This window comes from Arachis hypogaea, chromosome 20 (genome assembly GCF_003086295.3).
Source record: "Arachis hypogaea cultivar Tifrunner chromosome 20, arahy.Tifrunner.gnm2.J5K5, whole genome shotgun sequence".
Classification (NCBI taxonomy): Eukaryota; Viridiplantae; Streptophyta; class Magnoliopsida; order Fabales; family Fabaceae; genus Arachis; species Arachis hypogaea.
This window is the reverse complement of record NC_092055.1, coordinates 17,812,444-17,834,644: the sequence shown is the minus strand read 5'-3', so window position 1 is coordinate 17,834,644 and position 22,201 is coordinate 17,812,444. Positions and strand designations below refer to the sequence as shown.

The following is a 22,201-nucleotide window of genomic DNA, read 5'->3' as shown; positions in this document are numbered from 1 at the left end:
GGTTTGCCTAACTACTTAACTATGTTTATCTACTAATTGCTCTACCTGCGGTATGTGTAACTTATCTGTGCTTTCTTTGTTTGATTTGTATGTGTATGTATCTAAGATACCCTCTCTTGGCGGAGGTGTGAAGGTTGTTCCATCCTGTGATTAGGAGGTTTGAAGGAAACAGAAGGTGCAGAGTTAGACTAGAACTAGAATCCCTTAGATAGAATATCGAATTTCTAGTTTAGTATAATCTGTTAAATCTGAGTGTTGGAGTTCTAGGAATGCCTCTGGCTTTTTTGGAAACTTATATATTGTCTATGTAGACACCTTTACCATACTAAGAACCCCCAATTCTCATTCCGTATATATATATATATATATATATATATATATATATATATTGTTGTTGTTGTTTTTCAGATGCAGGTCGAGAGGCACCTCGTTAAGCATTCTGGAGTTTCTTTGGAAGCGAAGAACTATTTTGGGAGTTGGTGTTTTGTATTTTTCTTATGTGTGTGTGTGTGTATATATATATATATATATCATTGTATATATTGTATTTTGTTCCTCTTAGAGGTTGACTTGGAGAAACAAGTGTTTATTTTGTAGTTTGGGATACATTTTGGGTTGTATAAATATATGTATTTATACTCTGGCCGGCCTTAGCTTCGCACGTTGTGTCTAGAGCTCGATATTTGTATCTTTCGGAACTCTGATCTTTATGTATATATTTTAGCCTTCTTTTCGATCTTGTTTATCTGATTTATGTTTATCCAGACGAGTGTGATGCGACTTTCTATTTCGACTTTGCTTAGCTTCTTATTAAGGTTCCTAGTTATAATTTCCTTCAACTATATTTTGATACGTCTTTTCTTTTAGAGGTCGTAATATCTTGCCACCTTGTTTTACGATTTAAGCATAGGACTCTGTGTGGTAGGGTGTTACAGATGGCATCTATAATTATCTAGTTTATAGTATTAACTTATGCCTAGTATATCGTTTAATAAGTTGTTATAAAATTCAATTACCATTATTATATAATGAGTATTACGGATTCAGTGAACTCCAGAGGCAAAAAAGAAATATCTAAAATCATTTTAAAAACATCCAAAACCTAACAAAACGAAACATTCAAAATTATTGAAAAAAGAACATTCGAAACATAACAAAAGAAAACATCCAAAATTATTAAAAAGAAAAAAAAGCATCCGAAAACTAAAAAAAGAAACATCTAAATTATCAAAAAATCATCCAAAACCTAAAAAGAAGAAAACATACAAAAAAACATATAGAACTTAATAAAAAAAAAATAAAAAACATGATATAGACAGAAGAAGAAGACGTACAAACTTCGTCGTTGGAGGAGAGATGGAAGACACCGAAGGATTTGAAGGTATCATGGCGAGAGAATTTAGAGGGGGTGGTACAACGTCACGACGAGCAGAGTTGCACGCGGAAGGCACAGCGAGAAGAGTTTAAAGGTGAAGGCGTGGCGGCGCAACGTAAAGAGTTTCAGGGGAAAGACACGACGTCACGGCATAAAGAGTTGGAAAGAGAAATCTCACCATAAAAGGTTGAAGTGAGATGACGCATGTCTTTTAAGTGCAATTCTAAATTTTTAAAATTTTTAAACTTTTTAAAAATTTAGCCACCAGATTAACCAATTTACTGCGTGCCATATAAATATATTTATTTATACTTTTTCTTTTGACACCATTACAGGTCTTGTCATTGATAAATTGATTTTCATGCATGGATAGGCCATGGATGGGGCATCTATAGTTATCTAGCTAGTTTATAATATTAACTTATGGCTAATATATTGTTTAATAAGTTGTTACAAAATTCAATTACCATTATTATATAATGACTATTACGGATTCAGTGAACTAAAGAGGCAAATAAGTTTAATTATAAAAAAGTAAACTATTTTTAAATAATACTTTGCTATATATAATGAGAATTTTTCATTTTTTTTCTATATGACTCTTAGCATATCGAGGGGTATCTTAATTTTTGAATTATATTGAATAGAAAAATAGTAAGGAACATTTTAAACTTGTATAAAACCCAATTCATCATAAACATGTAATTGCGAGAGAGAGAGAGAGATCCTTATGGCCGGGAACATTGTGGCATATACACTAGAAATATTGATGATCGGAATGGTTATTTATTTGGTTGTTGCTGAACTCCACGAGGCTAATTTTGAACAACATTGGACTCCATTTTATCATATTTCATCAAATCTTCAAAGTTGTCTCGCGAGATGTGAGCGACTCTTTCCTCTTGATCTCCGTAGGAGGATGTCATGCCTTAGTAATTGCGAATATAAGCATAACTAATACTTTAGTAATGATAAGCATCTAAGTTATTGTGAATCTTTTTTGTTTTTTTCCCCTTATGTTTCTATTACCATATTGTATGAATATTTGAGGTGATGATAAATTCTCACATCTTTTACGAAGCTAATCATGGTACTTTAATTTGACATATCATGAAATAATAAAGACTTCAATTCTTCAAAAGTTTATTTTACCATTAAACATTTTTTTTTGTATCCATCGTAATCATGCAATGCTATTGGTTCCTTTATTTAATCTAATTCAACCTAAAAGAATTGGACTAGTATTGTCACCATACAATTTTTCGGGGAATACCATAAAAATTCCGTTGCCGGGACTTGAACCCGGGTCTTTCGGGTGAGAGCCGAATATCCTGACCAACTAGACTACAACGGATTAATGTTACAAGATGTAAACATCTTTTAATTAGTATAATATTTGGCTTTATCATTAGAAAACAGAAATTGTGCCCTAAAACATAATTAAGGAGGTTCGGTTGGATAAACATTCGAATTAAGTGTCGCGCAAAGAGAACTTTAATTTCCTAGTACCAAGAATTTATAAATGGTAGTAAAGTCATAAATTAAATATTTTATCACGATAAGAAAAGCGATGAGTACCATTAAATTTATCGGTAAATTTAGTGTTACATGTTATTATTAGATTTATCGTTAGATTTATAGACAGAAATAAGAACTATTTCATCATATTAAATTTTTGCCATTAGATTCACTATTTCGACAATGAAGTCGCTAATAATATATAATTAAAGAAAAAATGAGAAACTTGGTATGGATTAGTAACTGTCGGATTTACCGGCGGATAAATCCAACAGTAACTTAATTTAGTGTGATGCAGTGTTTTAGTCACCCGTAAAATGTTACCGTCGGATTTATCTGCCAATAAATCTGTCGGTAACTAGCCTTAAAATTCAAAGCACAAATCCTTTCCCTTTTCATTTCGAATCCCCTTCTCTCTCTATCCTCTCTTCTTTCACATTCTCTTGAAACCAATACCTTCTTTTATTCTCTCCCTTTTGCAATTCAGTGTCAGCCACAAAATCTTCTCTTCCTCTCTGTTTATCAGAGCTTCCTCTAGCACTATCAGAACTTCCTCCAGCACTGCTATAACGCTCCACCAACAGCAGCTGGTTTTGAAGTTCAAGTTCATGATCATTTTTTTTTCTGTTTTGGTTAATTTAGGATTTAGTTATATGTTAATTTTTAGTTAGTAAGTAGAATTGGTTATGATTGTTTTTTACTAGTTAGATAATTTAGATTAAGATTAGGATTTTTTTTTATTAAAATTGCTATTAGTTTATATATAGTTTAACATATAGTTATGTTTGTTGAATTTGAATTTAAATTTGTTTATTGTAATATTTATTTGTAGATCAGAGGAAATTGACTTCCAACAAATATAATTTGAAAAATGGAAGTTATAAATTTTCATATTACAATATCACTTTTTTTCATATATTTTTAAATTGTATCATTATATAATAATATACATTTTTTCCTGGAAGGTTTTTGAGCTTGCCTTGAAGAAAGAGAAGAAGAAATCATCTTGAAGATTTGAAATTAGTTGATATATTGGATATAGTTTAACATATGGCTTGTCTCTTTTTTTTTGGTCTTGTTGGCATTGGACTCGTCTTTCATATGTGGTATCCCGGTATCTATCTTTTTTTGATGGACTCATGCTGGTTGTTTATTTTATATGGTTAAAGAATTGCGGGTTTTGAAACATTGGATATTAGGTTTTGAAATGGTTATTGCTAAACATATGTAATAATGACTTATAACTATAAGTTAAGATGTGAATGATAGATGGGTCATGCTAACTTTTACTAATTTGCAGATTTTTGAATTGCCATGGCAACGTAATTATATAATGACTTATATAGATTTCTGAAGGTTATAATATTACTATATAGTAGTATAATGATTTAATTTATATAATATTTTGTTCACAATGATTAACTCTACTAACCATCTCTTATTATTATTCTTTTAATAATAAGATTTGAGAGATTTTTATCATTCTCACTAATATTTTTCTTTATATAGGCTAAGTCAGGTCAACTGTAAAGCCTTCAACAAATAATAAATTAGGTTTAGATTTAAAAATTAAAATGAGTTATTTAGTGTAAAGTTAGGAATTAATTGAATGTATTTATAATATAAGACATAAATTGACACACAAACAAATAATATTGTGACATGCGATATAACAGTCTAGATCAGTATATCATGTGTCAATTATCATTAAGTTATTATATAATTACACGTGGTCAAATCATAATATGATATATAATTCACATTATCAAGCGATGTTAGTATGTAAAAAAAATAAAAAATTAATGTGATATATTTTTATCAATTTTAAAAATATAATTGATATAATTTAAATTTCAAAAATAATTTTAATATAGGATGACTATTTTAGTTAGAGATTTAGTTAGGAAGTATACATTAAAAACTAATACATAAGCATGATGAACAGTAATTTTACTCAGGTGCTCATATATTTTTTTTTGAAAGACAGGTGCTCATATTACTCTATATGTTAAATCATCTCATATTAATCTATACCAATATATAATGAGATACACAGGTTTGGTGTCCAATTCTTTCTTCTTTTTTTGTTTTTGTTTCTTTTTTATTAAAAATTTGGTTTACCTACAATAAAATTTAAAAACTTAACCACTCCTAATAGAAAAAACTGACACTACATACTCAAGATACATGATAGTTTAAAATTAAATTTATTAATTATATTTTTATCTTTAATTTTTCATGATATTTTTTAAAAATTATTAAAATATAACTAATTAATATAAATAACAAAATAAAAATAAAATATAAATAAAATAGCCCATAATACAAATAAAATTATTTATTATTTTTTATTAATTATATTATTTTTAATTAATAATATAAATAAAATTACGTCAACAAAATATTAATTATTTACTATTTTTTATAAGTATTTTTTATACATAGTACCCCATAATATAATAGTATATAAGTGATCAATATATTATTATAGTATAATAACTGATAGTATATAAAATATATTTATTTTATTAATAGTTATTTCAATGGGACAATAGTATTTAAAGTATAAAGAAAAATAAATCATTATTAACTAAAGTCATTAGAATAATTGAATCTACAACATATGGTTTACAAATATTTGATGTCCAATATTTATTTTTTTTAAAAATTACACGTAAAAGTGTACTCATTAATTAAATTTATACTAATACAATATACAATATATAATGGACTATACCAATATATAATGGACTATACCAATGTATAATGGGAATAAGAAAATTTGGTATCCAATTTTTTCTTACTATTTTACTTCTTTTTTTTTGTTAAACATTGGATTCAATATAACAAACGTTTTACTACAATCCTCTATATTTATTATTTTTTAATCAAGGAAAGAATTTACCCACGACAGAGTACCAAACTGATTCACCATCAATCCACGACGTATTTTAAAAATGAAAAAAAAAAAACTGCTACTACTACGTACTCACTTTAAAAACTAACTCACTTTCAATAAAAACTGTTTCACCTTCAATCATACTTAATAGAATTAAATTACTCATTCTCTTTCAATTTTGGTCTCACAAAAGTTTTTCTTCTTTGCATATCATTGTTATCTTTCTGACAAATAGAAATGAAAATTTCACGGAATAAAAAGCCACGTCAACGTCGACCTACTTGGACAGATAATGCTAGGCGAAGAAGGCAGAACATGACCGAAGAACAAAGATAACAATACCGAACTAGAAGACGTGCAAGTTATCAGGAGATGATTCGACAAGGAAAATAAATTGCCATCCTGATAGAACTCCAATTCCAAATACTGGTTGAAGTATCAGATTGACTACAATCAGACAAATGGCCAGAGCTACCACCTATCATCAATTTACTACAGATAATACGACAACTAAATTTAAATTTCTTTGTTATGAATTGAATTAGTTCTTAATAATTATATTTTACTTTTCAAAAATACAGGAATGGAAGCACATGAGAATAAAATTGCCACCAGGGACGGATACATGGGGGACAAGTAAAGGCCTGGCCCCAGTTTTTAAAAAAAAAATAGTAATACTAGTCAGAAGCCCAAGTGCCCAACCTAACACAAATAAAATATTAAAATTTTTTAAATCCCTAAAACTAATTCTCTTCACGTTTTCTATTCTTTTCTAATTCTTTTGTTTCCTACACGCGGCGTCCTCACTCCTTTATCCTCGCTGGGTCATATCATTGAGCCATTGCCCAGTCTCTACTCTCTAGTGAAATCAAGGTATTTATTTTATTTTTTATTTTTTTATATAATTACATAAAATTATTAATTAATAAAGTACATTATTTTATTATGGTATGGAATAATTTTATTCTTTTGTATTTACATAGACAAATTATTGGCTTATTTTTAAGATTTATTCTCTTTTATTTTTTTATTTTATTTTTTAATGAAATTGATAGTGATTTAGTAAAAAAATTATTATTATTGATGTTTAATTAATAAAATATACTTAGACTTTGTTTATTCATGTAATTATATAATTATTTGAGTTTTTTTTTCAGGTAAAAAGAAATTAGAACATTTTATGATGAAAAAGCAAAGTAAAATTAATGCAATTTTTAAGAGAAATGTTACTGATAATGTTGGAGTTGAAACAAGTCAACCCTCTAATCCTATTTCACAAGAAGGTCAAGTAAGTGAGCTCTCTAATCTTACTCAAAATACATATCAACATGAAATCAAAGTACCAAGATTAGAAAGAGATGTTGATATCTCTTTACTAGAAAGGGATCCAAGAAAGCGACGTCCAATTTGGCAGTATAATGTCAATGAACGTGATAAGATTTGTAGAGCATACATAATAGCTGGGCTATACCAACCAACAAATATTTGCTATCCAGCTTCTGGTAATAACAATCACTGTCGATATTTTCAATCTTCTTGGTTTAAGAAATTTTCAAGTTGGTTAGAATATTCACCAGAAAAAGATGCTGCTTATTGTTTGTCTTGCTACTTGTTTGGTAAACATTATGGTGCTCGCAATGATGGAAAAAATACATTTTCAGAGTTAGGATTTAGTAACTGGAAGAAAGTAAACAATGGGGTAAATTGTGCATTTGTATGTCACGAGGGTTCTATTCCTAATTCTCCCCATAATTTATGTGTGAAATCTTGTGATGATTTAATGGCTCAATCTAAGCATATAGACAAAGTTCTTGATAGGCATAGTGATGAAACTATTGCAAATAACCGTTTAAGGTTGAAGACATCTATTAATGCTATTTGATGGCTTGCATTTCAAGCATGTGCATTTAGAGGCGATGATGAAAGTTCTGGATCTTTGAATAGGGAGAATTTTATTGAGTTAATTAAGCTTTTAGCTTCCTGTAATCAGAATGTTCATAATGTTGTCCTTGAAAATGCTCCTGAAAATGCTCAATATATATCTCCCAGTGTTCAAAAAGATATATTGCATATCTTTGCTAGAAAAGTGCGTGCAACAATTCGAGAAGAAATTGGTGATTCTAAATTTTGTATAATTATTGATGAAGCAAGAGATGAGTCAAAGCGAGAACAAATGTCTGTGGTTTTGAGATTTGTAGACAAGCACGGTTGTGTTCAAGAAAGATTTTTTGATCTTATACATGTTTCTGATACATGTTCTTTGACATTAAAAACAGAAATTTCATCAGTTCTTTCTCGTCATAATCTTGATGTTCAAAATCTTAGGGGACAAGGGTACGATAGAGCTAGTAATATGCGTGGTGAATGGAATGGATTGCAAGCTCTATTTTTGAAAGATTGCCCTTTTGCTTATTACATTTATTGTCTTGCTCATCGATTACAATTAGCACTTGTTTCTGCAGCCAAAGAAGTTTGTTATGTTCATCAATTCTTTTCAAAACTTACACTAATTGTGAATGTTATGACTGTTTCTCCTAAACGTCATGATCAGTTAAGGGTTGCTCAAGCAAATAATGTTGCAAACTTAATTGCCAATGATCAAATTGTGACAGGTAGTGGACTTAATCAAATTGGTACTTTGCAAAGAGCTGGAGATACTAGATGGGGGTCTCATTTGAATTCTGTACGTAGCTTGTTATGCATGTTTGATGCTACTTGTGAAGTTCTTGAAAAAAGCACTAAAGAAGGTAATTTCTCCACTCGTAGTGATGCTAGTGCTGCTTATGATGCTATCACATCCTTTGAATTTGTCTTTGTTTTGCATTTGATGAGAAATATTTTGGAAGTTAGTCATGATCTTTGTCAAGCTTTGCAACGAAAAAAATCAAGACATATTGAATGCTTTAACTTTGGTTTCTACTACGAAGACTTTAATCCAAAGAATGAGAGAATCAAGTTGGGAGGCTTTCATAAAAGAAGTTATATTATTTTGTGAGAAACATGAAGTTGAAGTTCCTGATATGAATGCATTGCATATTCCTAGAAAGTATGTGAATTAGTAGAACGGTTTTATCCAAGTGACTTCAGTGACCAAGAGAAATTTCACATTAGAATGCAAGTTCAACATTATGAACTTGATGTTCCTAATCATGTTGAATTAACTAATTTGTGCACAATTTCGGAGTTATGTCAAGGATTAACGAAGACAGGAAAGTATTTAATATATCCTTTGATTGATCATTTGATTCGCTTGGTATTAACTCTCCTTGTTTCAACTGCTACAACTGAGAGATCTTTTTCAGTTATGAATATTGTGAAGAATAGACTCAGAAACAAAATGGAAGATGAATTGCTTGCTAATTGTCTTTTGATTTACATTGAGAAGAAGATTGCTGAAAGATTTGACACAGATTCTATTATCGATGAATTTTATGATATGAAGAATCGACGTGTACCACTTCGTTAATAAAAAGTACACTTTTTTTACACTTTAAATATATATTCTCTATCAGTATATTTTTGTAATGCATCTTACATTATAATTTATTTGTATATATTTTTTTATATTATATATATTATTGGCCCCCATGATAACATTCCTGGATCCGTCCCTGATTGCCATAGGTAACAGAAATCAAAATAACATACACAAAATTAAACAAATTAATATTATTATACATGGTTTAGTATCCAAAATATATATATCACGAAATTATACATTTACTGCAGTGTCTTTCTTAATCAAACAACACATCAATCATATATTAAGTTATAAAGTTAACATTAAAAATTTGGTATCCAACTTTTTTAGACATCATTCATCCTTAAAAATAATTTAAAAAAATTTAATGGTCAAAATAATAATAATATTTTTTTAATATATTTCATTTTCATCTTACAATATAATATATAACGTAATATATAATATTTATATATTTATATTTATATTAAAAAAGAATAAAAAAATGTCATGTAAGACTAACGACAAAAACAAAAAGTGCTCATATATTAAAGTTTATGATAATGATTTCATAATCAATAATAAAATTTATATATTAAAGTAATGAATCAATATAACATTCAATTTTTTAACAACACGTTAATTTAATTTTTTTAAATTTTTTATGTTCTCATATTTTAGAGCCTTGGTAATGATATATATTTTTAAAAAATTAAAAATAAAATTAGGATATATCTTACGTACATATAAATATAACGGTTAAAAAAATTACAAGAGCTATCTATACCAATATGTAATGGGAATACACATGTTTAGTATCCCGTTCTTTTTTTTCTCTTTTGTCACTGTTTCTTTTTTATTAAAAAAATGGGTTTACGCACGACAGAATTTAGAAACTAAACCACTTCTAATAAAGAAAACTGAAACTACGTACTCCGGATACATGATATTTTGAAATTAAATTTATTAATTATATTTTTATCTTTAATTTTTTATGATATTTTTTAAAAATTATTAAAATATAAATAATTAATATAAAATAGTATATAACCGATCAATATATCATTATAATACAATTACTGATAGTATATAAAATATAATTATTTTATTAACAATTATTTCAATGGGACAATAGTATCTAAATTATAAAGAAAAATAAATCATTAACTAAAATCATTAGAATAATTAAATCTACAACACATGATTAACATATTTTTGATGTCCAATATTTATTTTTTAAAAAAATTACATATAAAAGTGTACTCATTAATCAAATCTGTACCAATATATAATATAATGAACTATACATAACGGTTAAAAAAATTACAAGAGATATTATTTTTTATTTCTTGTGATTAAAAAAGTACTGCATAAATAAATATTAATTAATTCCTTTTATTATCAACGTAAATACAAAAAAAATAAATTAAAATATCTCAAACATTAATGTACGAGATTCAAATCTTTGAAAAAAAAAACACTATAAAAAATATAATAGAAGCATAGAAAAACTATTTGTATTATAATAAAGAAATATAGATCAATTCTAAAATAATTAAAGTTACCGATATTTTGTTTCAGGCAATTAAAGTTAACTAATATTAAGATAACTAATTATTCTCTTATGAGTTTAATTTATGCTTATTTTCTATATTACTCTTTAAAAATATAGGTACGAAAATACATGGTAACGGAGCTGGTCCAAGTAATAGATCCTCTGGTTAGTATCTCTATATGCTTTAAACATGTAAACACATCGATATAATTTTTGTCTGCACGTTAAATCTTCTTAACGTAGAATATTAACAAAATTAACCAACTTAATTAACACGCTTTATTTTATTACTCAGCGCTAATTTTTTATTTTTTCATAAAAGTATATAACATAAAATTTGCAATTTTTTTAAATATAGGTGTACGTCGAGACACCATTGCTACTACTAATTCAATTCTTCAACCAATTGCTTCTTATGAACCAACTATAAACAATATTAGAAGCCATGTAAATATGAATGGTGAGTACTCTATTTCTAATATTTTATCACCATCATATAATAATCATTTAAAACATTTATTATATTGAATAAATATAAAGTTTTATTAATATACATTACTATATAAAATGTGTTTACTTAAACTTATCGTATTATTATCATGCTTATTAGTTATCATAATAACAAATGAATTTTTGTTGTGTTTATTATCTGTATTGCTCTTTAAATTATGCTTACTATATATTGTAAATAAAATTTTGAATTTAATAAAAAAATTTAAAATAAATACTTAACAAATAAAACATTTAAAATAGTTGATACATTCATAAAACTAATAATAATAAGAATAACTTTATAATAAAATTTTCGTAATAGCATATATCTTTTAAAGAGAAAAACTAAACAAAAAAATTTTAAACACAAAAACAACAATTAACGGATACTACAAAAATATTGATGTCCTATCTCATGTATTTAAAAATAAACTATACAAATTATATGGATCCTTTTTATTATAAGGTTATTAATAACTTAAGCATTTAATAAATGGTGAAATTTACTAATGGTACAATGTGTTCTAATTTTTTAAACTAAAAAAAAAAACTAAATATTATATTAAAAGTTATATTAAAAGTTACAGGTCAATAGGTAACTAAATAATGTAAACCTCAAATTAAAAACATAGATAACGGTATTTACATTCTTATGAGCTACATGAAAAATTTTTAATGAATCAATAATTTAAGTACTAATTAAAAAAATGCTACTACAACTGTTATCCAATAGCAAAAATCATGAGACACATAATATCATTTAGTGATGAAAAATAAATTTTAACATTGTTACAGTAACTAGGGAATAAACCCTTGACGATAACAAGATTATCAAATTAAAAATTAATAATGTAAAAAATATTATTAACATAAACACCAACAAAAATAACAAAATAAAAGTACACCGTACCATAAAAAATATTTATGCAATTTTAATGGACAAAATTTTTACTGTACCGTTAATTTATCATAATAATTTTAAAAAATATAATTAAAATTATTAAAAATTACTGGGCGATATTCAAAACTTTCATAAAATTGAATAGCAAACAAAAACACAATAGAATCATGTCATTTTAAAAATATTCTTTATATATTTCAGTATAACTCAGAATAAAAATTTGCTCTATTAAATATATATATATATATATATATATATTTAACCTGATATATTACCTAAAATTTCAAACTTTGACTATCTTATATGAGTTTAGGCAATAGAAAAAAAAATACTACATCTTTAAAGATTACGTTTATTTTTCAAAAAACAAACCTCAATTGATATATATATATATATATATATATATTCTTTGTTCACTCTTGATTTCACTATCTAAAATAATATGAAATAATTAATGAATTTTACCCGAGTACCTAACCATACAATTATTGGCACATATAGGAAAAAAAATCTATAACATAATATTTTAATATTCCTATGCGAGTGCAGAAATTAGACACCATGTCCGAACATCTCACAATTGTGCTCGAAATTTTTAAGAGAATACAACAGTTCTTCAAACTACACTACCTCCTACAAGGACATGTATACACTGTAATGCACGTCTGTTTCACCATGAAACATTTGACATGTGTTGGAATGGAGGAAAAGTCTCTTTGCCCCAAGTAAATGCTCCTCAGGAATTACTTGAGATCTTCTTAGACCCTTCTGCAGAAGGGAACCATTTCAGAAAACACATTCGTGGTTACAATCATGTTTTTTCATTCACTTCGTGTGGTGTACACATAGACGAACAATTAGCTACAGCAAGTCATGGTATATATATATTCCGTGCTCAAGGATCAATGTACCACAGTATAGGAGAATTTCATCTGGATCAAGGGGCGCGGCCACACTTCTTGCAACTGTATATATACGATACTGAGCACGAGTTACAAAATAGGATGCTGGAGAACATACAACTGCATGAAAGTTTGGTTTTGAAGTTACAACAATTGTTGCACCGATATAATCCTTTTATCCATGTATTCTGCCAGCTTGCACAACGACTAGATGTGCAAGAGTGTAGTTTGGTGATCAGAGAGCGACCTGCTAATCAACCACAATACAGTCTCCCAACTGCTTCACAAGTAGCAGCCATAATAGTCGGTGATGACATTGAAACAATGGTGCGCGGACGAGATATCAAGGTTCAAACTCATACTGGTAACCTCAAAAAGATTCAGGAGTTTGTTGGGTATTACGATCCACTACAATATCCTCTTCTTTTTCCATTTGGAACCCATGGATGGGATATAAATACTCGAACTCAACGTGGAAACAAAGTATCATGCCGGACATATTATAGCTATATGCTCCAGGTACAAACTCCTATATTTTCTACATCATTTATAGACTTCCGTAGATGATAGTTTGTACCAATACATCATTTCATAACTTATAACAATATTTTATAATCCTCGATATTTGTAGATCCGCCCTAATGATCACTCAACAGTTTTGCAAGTGGGGTGACTTCTTCAACAATATGTTGTTGACAACTATGTGAAAATGAAAACAGGAAAGTTAAGATGGGTTCGACAAAGACAAAAGGAACTTCGATCTGAACTGTATTAAGGCTTACAATTACACACAGGAGAGAATAATGCAGGTAATTATTCAATTTAATGGCCACACGATTGATCATTATGTGTTCCCGAATTTAAACTTTAAAACTAATAATACTTTTCTCTAAAATTGATTTTAGAAAATGTTGGCAGAAGAACGATATTACCATCGTCGTTTGTGGACAGTCGTCGAGACATGACTCAACGGTACGAGGATAGAATGGCTATTGTTCTTAAAGAAGGAAAACCGGATATCTTTCTAACTATGACATGCAATCCATCATGGTCAGAAATAGCTTTGGAACTCAGTCCTACTCAAACTCTACAGGATCGCTCAGATCTAAAACTAGGATTTTCATAGCCAAGTTCGAACAATTAAAGCAGGATGTTATTACAAAAGGTGTACTGAAAAAGGTGAAAAGTTATATTTATGTCACAGAGTTTCAGAAAAGAGGATTGCCACACGTACATATGTTGCTAATCTTAGAAAACAATGACAAATTGAGTGATTCTGACCAATATGATAGTTTGGTCCGAGCGGAAATACCATGTAAAGAAACAGAACCACACTTACATGAGGCAGTGCTAAGGCATATGGTCCATGGTCCTTGCGGAACACTAAATCAATTTTCACCGTGCATGAAAAACGGTCAATGTAAACACAACTACCCAAAAGAGTTCGTACCAGAGACACGACGAGGTGATGACTCATATCCTCAATACAGGAGGCGATTTGATACTCCAATCCCTATCAACCAAAATGTCACAATTGACAATAGATGGGTGGTTCCGTACAACCCTTGGATACTACTGAAGTATGATTGCCATATCAACGTAGAGATATGTAGCAGTATCAAGAGCATAAAATATCTATACAAGTATTGCTATAAGGGACCAGACTGTGTGGCAATAGAAGTTCACAGAAGTTCTCATTATGATGAGGTGCAACAGTTTATTGATGCAAGATGGATTGCCACTCCAGAGGCATGCTGGAGGATATTTCGATTCAACCTTTACCGAATGTACCCATCAATTGAGAGGTTGCAAGTTCATTTGCCAAATCAACATCAAGTGAGATTTTATGAGCACCAAACTATTTCTGAAATAGTTAATAATGACTATTTCTCAAGAACAATGCTCACTGAATTCTTTGCACTTAATCGGGCCGATGACCAACAATCTAGGCATCTTTTGTACAGGAAAATCCCATAATATTACAGTTGGCACAGCAAGGAAAAGGAATGGCGTCGACGCAGGTCACAAAAGAGAGCTATCGGTCGGATCTATACCGTTTCGCCAACAGAAGATGAAAAATTCTATTTGTGTATTCTGTTGTCAAATGTAAGAGGCCCAATTGGTTGGGATGATTTGCTAACAGTCAATGGTGTCCAATATTCGTCCTTCAAGCAATCCGCTTAGCATCGAGGACTGTTGGAGAGTGATAGTAGTATAAGATCATGTTTGGTTAAGGCATCCATTTTAAGAATGCCATGATCTTTAAGAAGGTTGTTTGCCACCATTTTAATTTTTTGTGAGCCAACAGATGTAAGAAGTCTGTGGGACGAGTTTCTTTCATGTATGGTAGATGATTACGCATCAACAAGCACCACAACCTGCAATGGCTTAACAAATTGTTTGCTAAGGGATTTAAATGACATCCTCCTACAGCATGGAAAACATATTTCACAATACGATTTACCAGCTCTAACCTCGGACAACGACAATGACAACTTCATGCCTAGAATTATTCAAGAAGAAATGTCCATCAAAGTTCCTCAAGAAGACCTGTGTTCTATAGAAAGATTGAATCATGACCAGTCTGTAGCTTTCAGGTGCATCATGAATACAGTTGATCGAAGAGAAAGTGGAGTGTTCTTCGTTGATGGACCAGGAAGAGCAGGTAAGACATTTCTTTATAGAGCTATAATTGCAGACTTAAGAAGTAAAGGGCATATTGTCTTGGTAACTGCGTCCTCAGGAATAGCTGCAACTTTACTGCCTGGTGGTCGAACAGCTCATTCTAGATTTAAGATCCCAATCAACGCAGAGCCATCCTCCACGTGCAATATAAGTAAGCAATCTGATCTCGCAAAACTGATAAGGCAGACGACAGCGATAATTTGGAATGAGGCGCCAATGGCTAATAAAGAGACAATGGAATCATTGGACCGCACATTGCGAAACATCTTAGAAAACAGTAATCCATTTGGAGGGAAGGTGATGGTTATGGGAGGGGATTTTCGCCAAATACTACCTGTTGTGCCGAAAGGAAGTAAGTCGCAAATGATTTCAGCTTCTATTGTTAAATCACATTTGTGGGCATTTACCAAAATTCTCCACTTGCGACAAAATATGTGATCTCTTAATGATCGTGCTTTTGCGGAGTATCTTATGCGCATAGGGGATGGGATTGAGCCTACCATATGTGAAAACTTGGTACAAATAGAAGCACACATGGCAATACCATGGGAAGGTGAGGCATCATTACACAAATTAATAGAAGAAACCTTTTCAAATTTGCAATCTCATGGGTGAGATGCATCTTATATGGTGGAGAGAGCGATATTGACACCCAAGAATCATGATGTGCAACAGCTTAACGATATAGTCATCAACCAATTTTCGGGAGACAAACGAATTTTAGCATCCTTTGATGAAGTAGAAGAAGATACAAATAATCTGTATCAACAAGAATATCTTAACTCGATCTCCACAGGTGGATTGCCACCTCATATGTTGAAGGTAAAAAAAGGTGCTCATCTGATGTTACTAAGAAACATAGATCCTAAGGCAGGCTTATGCAATGGCACAAGGCTACTGTGTCGAGGAACTTTTCAAAGCATGTTAGACGTGGAAATCTTAACGTTCCATCACTCTGGAAAAAGAGCTTTTCTGCCTCGGATAAAACACAAAACAACTGAGAACTCAGGATTACCCTTTGTGCTTATTAGAAAGCAATTTCCTATAAGGTTGAGTTTTACCTTAACAATAAATAAATCACAAGGGCAAACTATCCCTAAGGTAGGGATCTATCTCCCTAAACATGTGTTCAGCCATGGTCAATTATACGTTGCTCTATCTCGAAGTGTTTCTCAGTCAACCACAAAAATCTTAGTCAAAGAAAGAACAGTAGATGGAAAAAGGGAACAATTCACAAAGAATGTGGTGTTCAAAGAAATTTTGTTACCTGCACCTCAGGTAATTTATGTGCTTGGCAAATATGTGAGCCTTTTTACAAGTATAATCCGTGTATTATGTAATTTTATCATTACAATATCAACATTGGAATAGATAGTTTTGTTCACTAATTTCAACAACTAACGACTAAGATTTTTAACAGATGAATTGAAATCAAGAGAGCTCATCAGCATATTCAAAGAGATAAGCGAAAGGAACTGGAACCTCTACTTTACCCAACAGGTATGCACCAACTACGATTTACATAAATTATAAAAATTAATAAACATACATCCTTAAAATATATCATTATTGATTTTTTAATTTTGTTATAGTTTGCCATGTTTATATTTACTTTGAAAAAAATTCCAAAATTTGATTTCTTTAAATGTTGCTATCAATTTTATAATTTTAGCAATAAAATTATAAAAATTAAAATTTTAAAACCAATAAAAGGTAGAGGTATGTCTTATTTGGGATGTATCATTACTTAATTCCAAAGTTATATATAAAACACTACTGAAATATATTGTGATACAAATATGCAATAAATTACAGGAAACTGGATTCCAATTGTTATGGAGTACATGGAAGGATGAGCAATCAATTGCATCAATGAGACCAATCGACAATAAAGTAAGGATTATAGCATTAATGACAGGGACAACTGCATTGATGATACATATTTTTGTTTTAGTGTTATTGATCAAACGTGAAATTGACTCAGGTTCATCCAATCAAAATTTATTCTATTAGTTGGAGAGGTACAGTTAAAACAGACAAAACTCAATTATGGAAGATGGTAAAAAGAGAAATATTGGATCAAAAAAATGAAAGTAATGTAATAAACTTTTATTACATAATAAATATTTCCGTCTATTTCGTCCTATATACCAATTATGTTAAACCTTTAACTCTTTTTTTTCAGCCATGAACTTAGAAGAACACAACTAACTCATTTCGATACAGAACAATATCATTACAGGTAATTGTTATTAAAAAAAATTCCTAACAAAAAAAGATGTATATCATTTAATTTATATTTTGTCAATGATAAATAAGGATTAATGTCATTTCTTTTGTCCTTTCAGAAAGTTCAATGCAAAACAAGATATCACAATTCTACAGGTTTTAATTGAATTCTTCTCTATAATAAGCAATCAATTTAATTGAATAAACCTGAAGCATTTATATGGTTTTTTTATGGAAAACAAAATATGACAGTTTTTCAAGATGCAAGAAGTTATTGACAAGGAGATGTATGATGAATTACGAAAGATTTTTTCAGGTACACAATCTTTATATTCTCCTAATTTTTTCATTAATACTCTTATAGTTTGATATTTAAAAATGAAATTTATAAGAATATTCATTTCTTCTGTCCTTCCATTATTTGTAGGAAAATGAAGGCATCTTCAGATTCAGAATCATATTTTGGCCTACCACTTAAAAAAGAAGAAGACAAACATAAATGGTGAAGTCTGTGGTGGCTTGGATTTCTATGACTAAAGATGGCTAAAGGTTGACTAACGAGTAACAAGATGACATGTGGGGAGAGCTTTAAAAATCAAATATATAGAATTGAATAGAACTGGTTATTACCATAAGGACAAATATGTAAAAGAGACATGCAAAAATTATTGTGTTGGTGAAGGCTGACAAACGTGGATAAAAAATTCTAAGATTCAAAGATATGGACAAAAATATTTTTATTGCAAAAAGAATGAAGAATATTTGACTTTTTTATTGCTTCGTGGACTCTGGTGATATGTTGGGTTGGGTAATTTGAATAATGAGAGAGAATAAATAAATAATAAGCAACTACTTTTAGTAGGTTTACAAAACAAATAAAATAAATATAATTTTACTAAAAGACATCTCAAAACATATAAGTTCAAGATAAATATAAAAGATAGTGACTAATGTTTATTATAATAATTTTATATAAATAATAAAATCTAAATTATTTATATATGATATAAAATAAGTGAATTATGTTTACTTTAATATTTAAAATAATTTATCTAATAATATAATAAATTAAGATTAATTTAATAATTCAAGTATTTAATTAAAGGTGAAAGTGTAAAATTAATTTTCTTTCTTTTATTACTTTTGTAAACTAAAAAATTGATGAGTTTCTAAATATCTTGATAGTAAAGCTTTTATTTGAAATTCATTAAGAATATAAATGCGGAAAATTTATTTGTGTAATAGAATAAAACTTTTAAAATTTATTTTTATTTTCTCCTTTGAAATTCAATCACCTTTCTGTTTCTTAAATTTTGGTATATCTGTTTTAAGGGACGGTTCAAGGTGTAAAGGTATAAGGATAAGCGTTTTCACTACAATTTGAAATTTTTTTGAGTAGTACATAATAGTAATATTTATTTGTCTCCGTTAAATTATTGATTTTGACTCCATAATAATATTTTATTCAACTTTTGAAATTTGATGTTGAAATTGAGAATTTCATATTAGATGTGTTATAATGATCAATTCTCAAATTTAAATGAGATTAGTATTCTTTTTTAGAAGAAATCAACTTGAAAGAATATTATTTATTCATTGATGTTTCTTCTTTTGAAATTAGTTTTAGTTTTTTCTGTGACAACTACATTAATTGAAAGAACTTTCTAAACTATGAATATCATCAAGACCTAATTATATGAGATGTGAATTTTTAAATGATCATTTAGTGATATATGTAAAAAATAAGATATTTTAATTATATTATTAAAAAAAATTTATTCAATCTTTTTAAAATATAAAACTTAAAAAAATAAAATTTTAAATTATATGTTATTATTTATATTAGTGTTTTAGTATTTTAATTTGATAATTAGACATTTTGAAGATTAATCCTATTTTATAATAACAAAATATAATTAAAATAATAATAATTATTGTGCATAAAAAATAACTATTTGTAAGAATATATATTTAAATACAAAATATATATTAAAAATAAATTAAATAACACATATATTTATACACAAATATATAATATATAATTTAATAATTAATTTTTTGTGTATATATGATATTTTTTATAAAAATTATTATCATGTTATATATACTCTATTCCTATTATTAAAAGTTTCTGAATTCATCATTGTCTATTTTTAATTTTGTGATGTAAAATATTTTGTAAAACAAAAAATATCTCATTCCTCATATAACATATGTGATACATTAAATATGAAGGTTAGCATAATTCACCTATTTTAATTCATGTCATACATTTATAATTTAGACTTCTTTATTTACATAGAATTATTATAATAAATATTAGTCACCATTTGTTGTATTTATCTGTAAGCCTATTTGAGACGATTTTTGGTGAAATTATATTCATTTTAATTTTTTGGTAAAAAACCTATTAAAAATAGCAAATTGAGAGTAGCATTGTTTATTATTCATTTATTCCCTCTCATTGCTCCTACTACCCATCCCGACATATATACCATTAGGATCGACGAAGTTAAAAAATGATAATTTTTTTTCATTTTCTTTTTGCAATAAAAATTTACCTGCCCAATTCATCTTTTGATCTTATTTTTGGTCCATGTTTATCACAGCCCACACCAAAATAATATATTTTTGTATCTCTTTTACATATTTGTCCTTCTAATAATAATCAATTTTTATCTCACTCTACATATTTGACTTTAAAATTCTTCATAAGGTGTCATCTTACTATTCATTAGTCAACTTTTAGCCACCTTTAGTCACCAAAATCCAAGTCACCATAGACATCACCAACATAAATACCCATGATATTTAGGCAACAATAATCTTTTGTAAATAACTAACATGCATTTGGATTTATAGATATACTCTTTTTAAATTTTAAATTAGGATAATATTTTTACCGTTATTTCTTGAACTATATCTTTTTCTGATAATATATATATATATATATATGTATATCTTTATTGTATGCTTTTATAATTTAGCATTTTAATAAAGGTTTTTTTATAATAATTTTACTCTCAATAAAATATCATATAAATAATGCTACGTTAATTTTAAAATGATGAAAAAAATATTTATCTGACAAATTTAAAGAATAAATGATATATTAACACCAATACTAAAATATATGATATAAATAAGATCACGTCAATATTAAAATTAAAAAAAGATGATCTAATAAATTTAAAGAACAAATAATATATTTTAAAAATAAAATTAATTTCTTCAGAACAATAGAAAAACGACTGAACAGACACTGTTGAGCCGCTAGTATCAATAATGTAAATAGATAATTAACATTCGACACAAAAGCCTATTACAAACTCCTATAGTTTCTAGATTCTTCTAAAATACATCAATAAAGATTACTATTCATGCCTCTCCCATTACACACTAGCTATTATTTCCATATTAGAGCCCCTAAATTTCGTTGCAACACCATAAAACTAATAACAATAGTAGCTACATAATGAACAAAAGGTATCCAGAAATCGGAAAGCAATAACGCTATTTCTATTTTTTATAATGCTACTTTTACGTTATTTATTCTTTTGCATGGTATATTTGTATAAATTTATAAAAAAAAAATAGTATTATAAAAATAAGAATGACAATATTGAATAAAGTTAGTAAAATAGAAAACCCAAGACATAACTTTTATCCCAAATTGTGAAATTATTACACCATCAATTTTCTAGAAAATACCTCCGGGTAAGTACATCTTTAACAATTTGGAATTATGTTATCCTTTTGGATACAACCTCTAGTTGTTGCAAATAAAGGAATGAACCAAACCATTTCTTCTTCACATATACATATAATTTTTCAAAATCATCTGTTATATATATTCTCTTTATCTCTATCTCTCTTTAGATCAAAATCTTCTTCAATCTTCATATCCATATAAATCAAACTAAGTGTTTATGGGTGTGTGAAGGAAATAGTGCAGTGGGTTTGATTTTGATTAGAAGCCATTAGAGTATGAAATTACAATGCGTAACAAGAAAGTTGCTCTTAGCTTATTGAAATTGAATTACACGAGGAGGTAGTTAATCAATTTTGAATCAACAATAATGTGAGTGATTTGGTCACATGATTTGCTTGTTAATAAATAATGAACATAATTTACCTTGCTCATCTTTATCTCTAGGTTACCAAGAGATATTTGAAGAAGAGAAT

The 22,201-nt window shown here is 28.4% G+C and overlaps 3 protein-coding genes and 1 non-coding gene across 4 annotated transcripts; 3 read left to right on the top strand and 1 right to left on the bottom strand.

Annotated features, from left to right (window-relative positions):
* Positions 1 to 2,656: 2,656 nt before the first annotated feature.
* TRNAE-CUC (transfer RNA glutamic acid (anticodon CUC)) lies at positions 2,657 to 2,729 on the bottom strand. Its single transcript has one exon. It is a non-coding gene; the product is annotated as a tRNA-Glu (tRNA).
* Positions 2,730 to 7,015: 4,286 nt separating this feature from the next.
* On the top strand, positions 7,016 to 14,067 carry LOC112785536 (uncharacterized). Its single transcript, XM_025828998.1, has 6 exons — positions 7,016 to 7,080; positions 7,239 to 7,646; positions 7,704 to 8,637; positions 13,298 to 13,621; positions 13,897 to 13,911; positions 14,008 to 14,067. Exons 1-6 carry the CDS (start codon positions 7,016 to 7,018, stop codon positions 14,065 to 14,067), a joined length of 1,806 nt encoding a protein of 601 aa, XP_025684783.1.
* Positions 14,068 to 14,338: 271 nt separating this feature from the next.
* Positions 14,339 to 15,079, top strand: LOC112785535 (uncharacterized). The gene has a single exon (XM_025828997.1). It carries the CDS (start codon positions 14,339 to 14,341, stop codon positions 15,077 to 15,079), a length of 741 nt encoding a protein of 246 aa, XP_025684782.1.
* Positions 15,080 to 15,445: 366 nt separating this feature from the next.
* LOC140182984 (uncharacterized) lies at positions 15,446 to 16,225 on the top strand. The gene has a single exon (XM_072230970.1). It carries the CDS (start codon positions 15,446 to 15,448, stop codon positions 16,223 to 16,225), a length of 780 nt encoding a protein of 259 aa, XP_072087071.1.
* Positions 16,226 to 22,201: the final 5,976 nt, after the last annotated feature.

Excerpts from the sequence above, each read along its gene's own strand:
- LOC112785536 (XM_025828998.1), top strand. The coding sequence starts at position 7,016 with ATGTTACTGATAATGTTGGAGTTGAAACAAGTCAACCCTCTAATCCTA. Across the intron at positions 7,081-7,238 it reads CTATTTCACAAGAAGGTCAA|AGCATACATAATAGCTGGGC; the intron begins GTAAGTGAGCTC and ends TAAGATTTGTAG. Across the intron at positions 8,638-13,297 it reads TGATGAGAAATATTTTGGAA|CTTGCACAACGACTAGATGT; the intron begins GTTAGTCATGAT and ends GTATTCTGCCAG.
- LOC112785535 (XM_025828997.1), top strand. The coding sequence starts at position 14,339 with ATGTTGCTAATCTTAGAAAACAATGACAAATTGAGTGATTCTGACCAA.
- LOC140182984 (XM_072230970.1), top strand. The coding sequence starts at position 15,446 with ATGGTAGATGATTACGCATCAACAAGCACCACAACCTGCAATGGCTTA.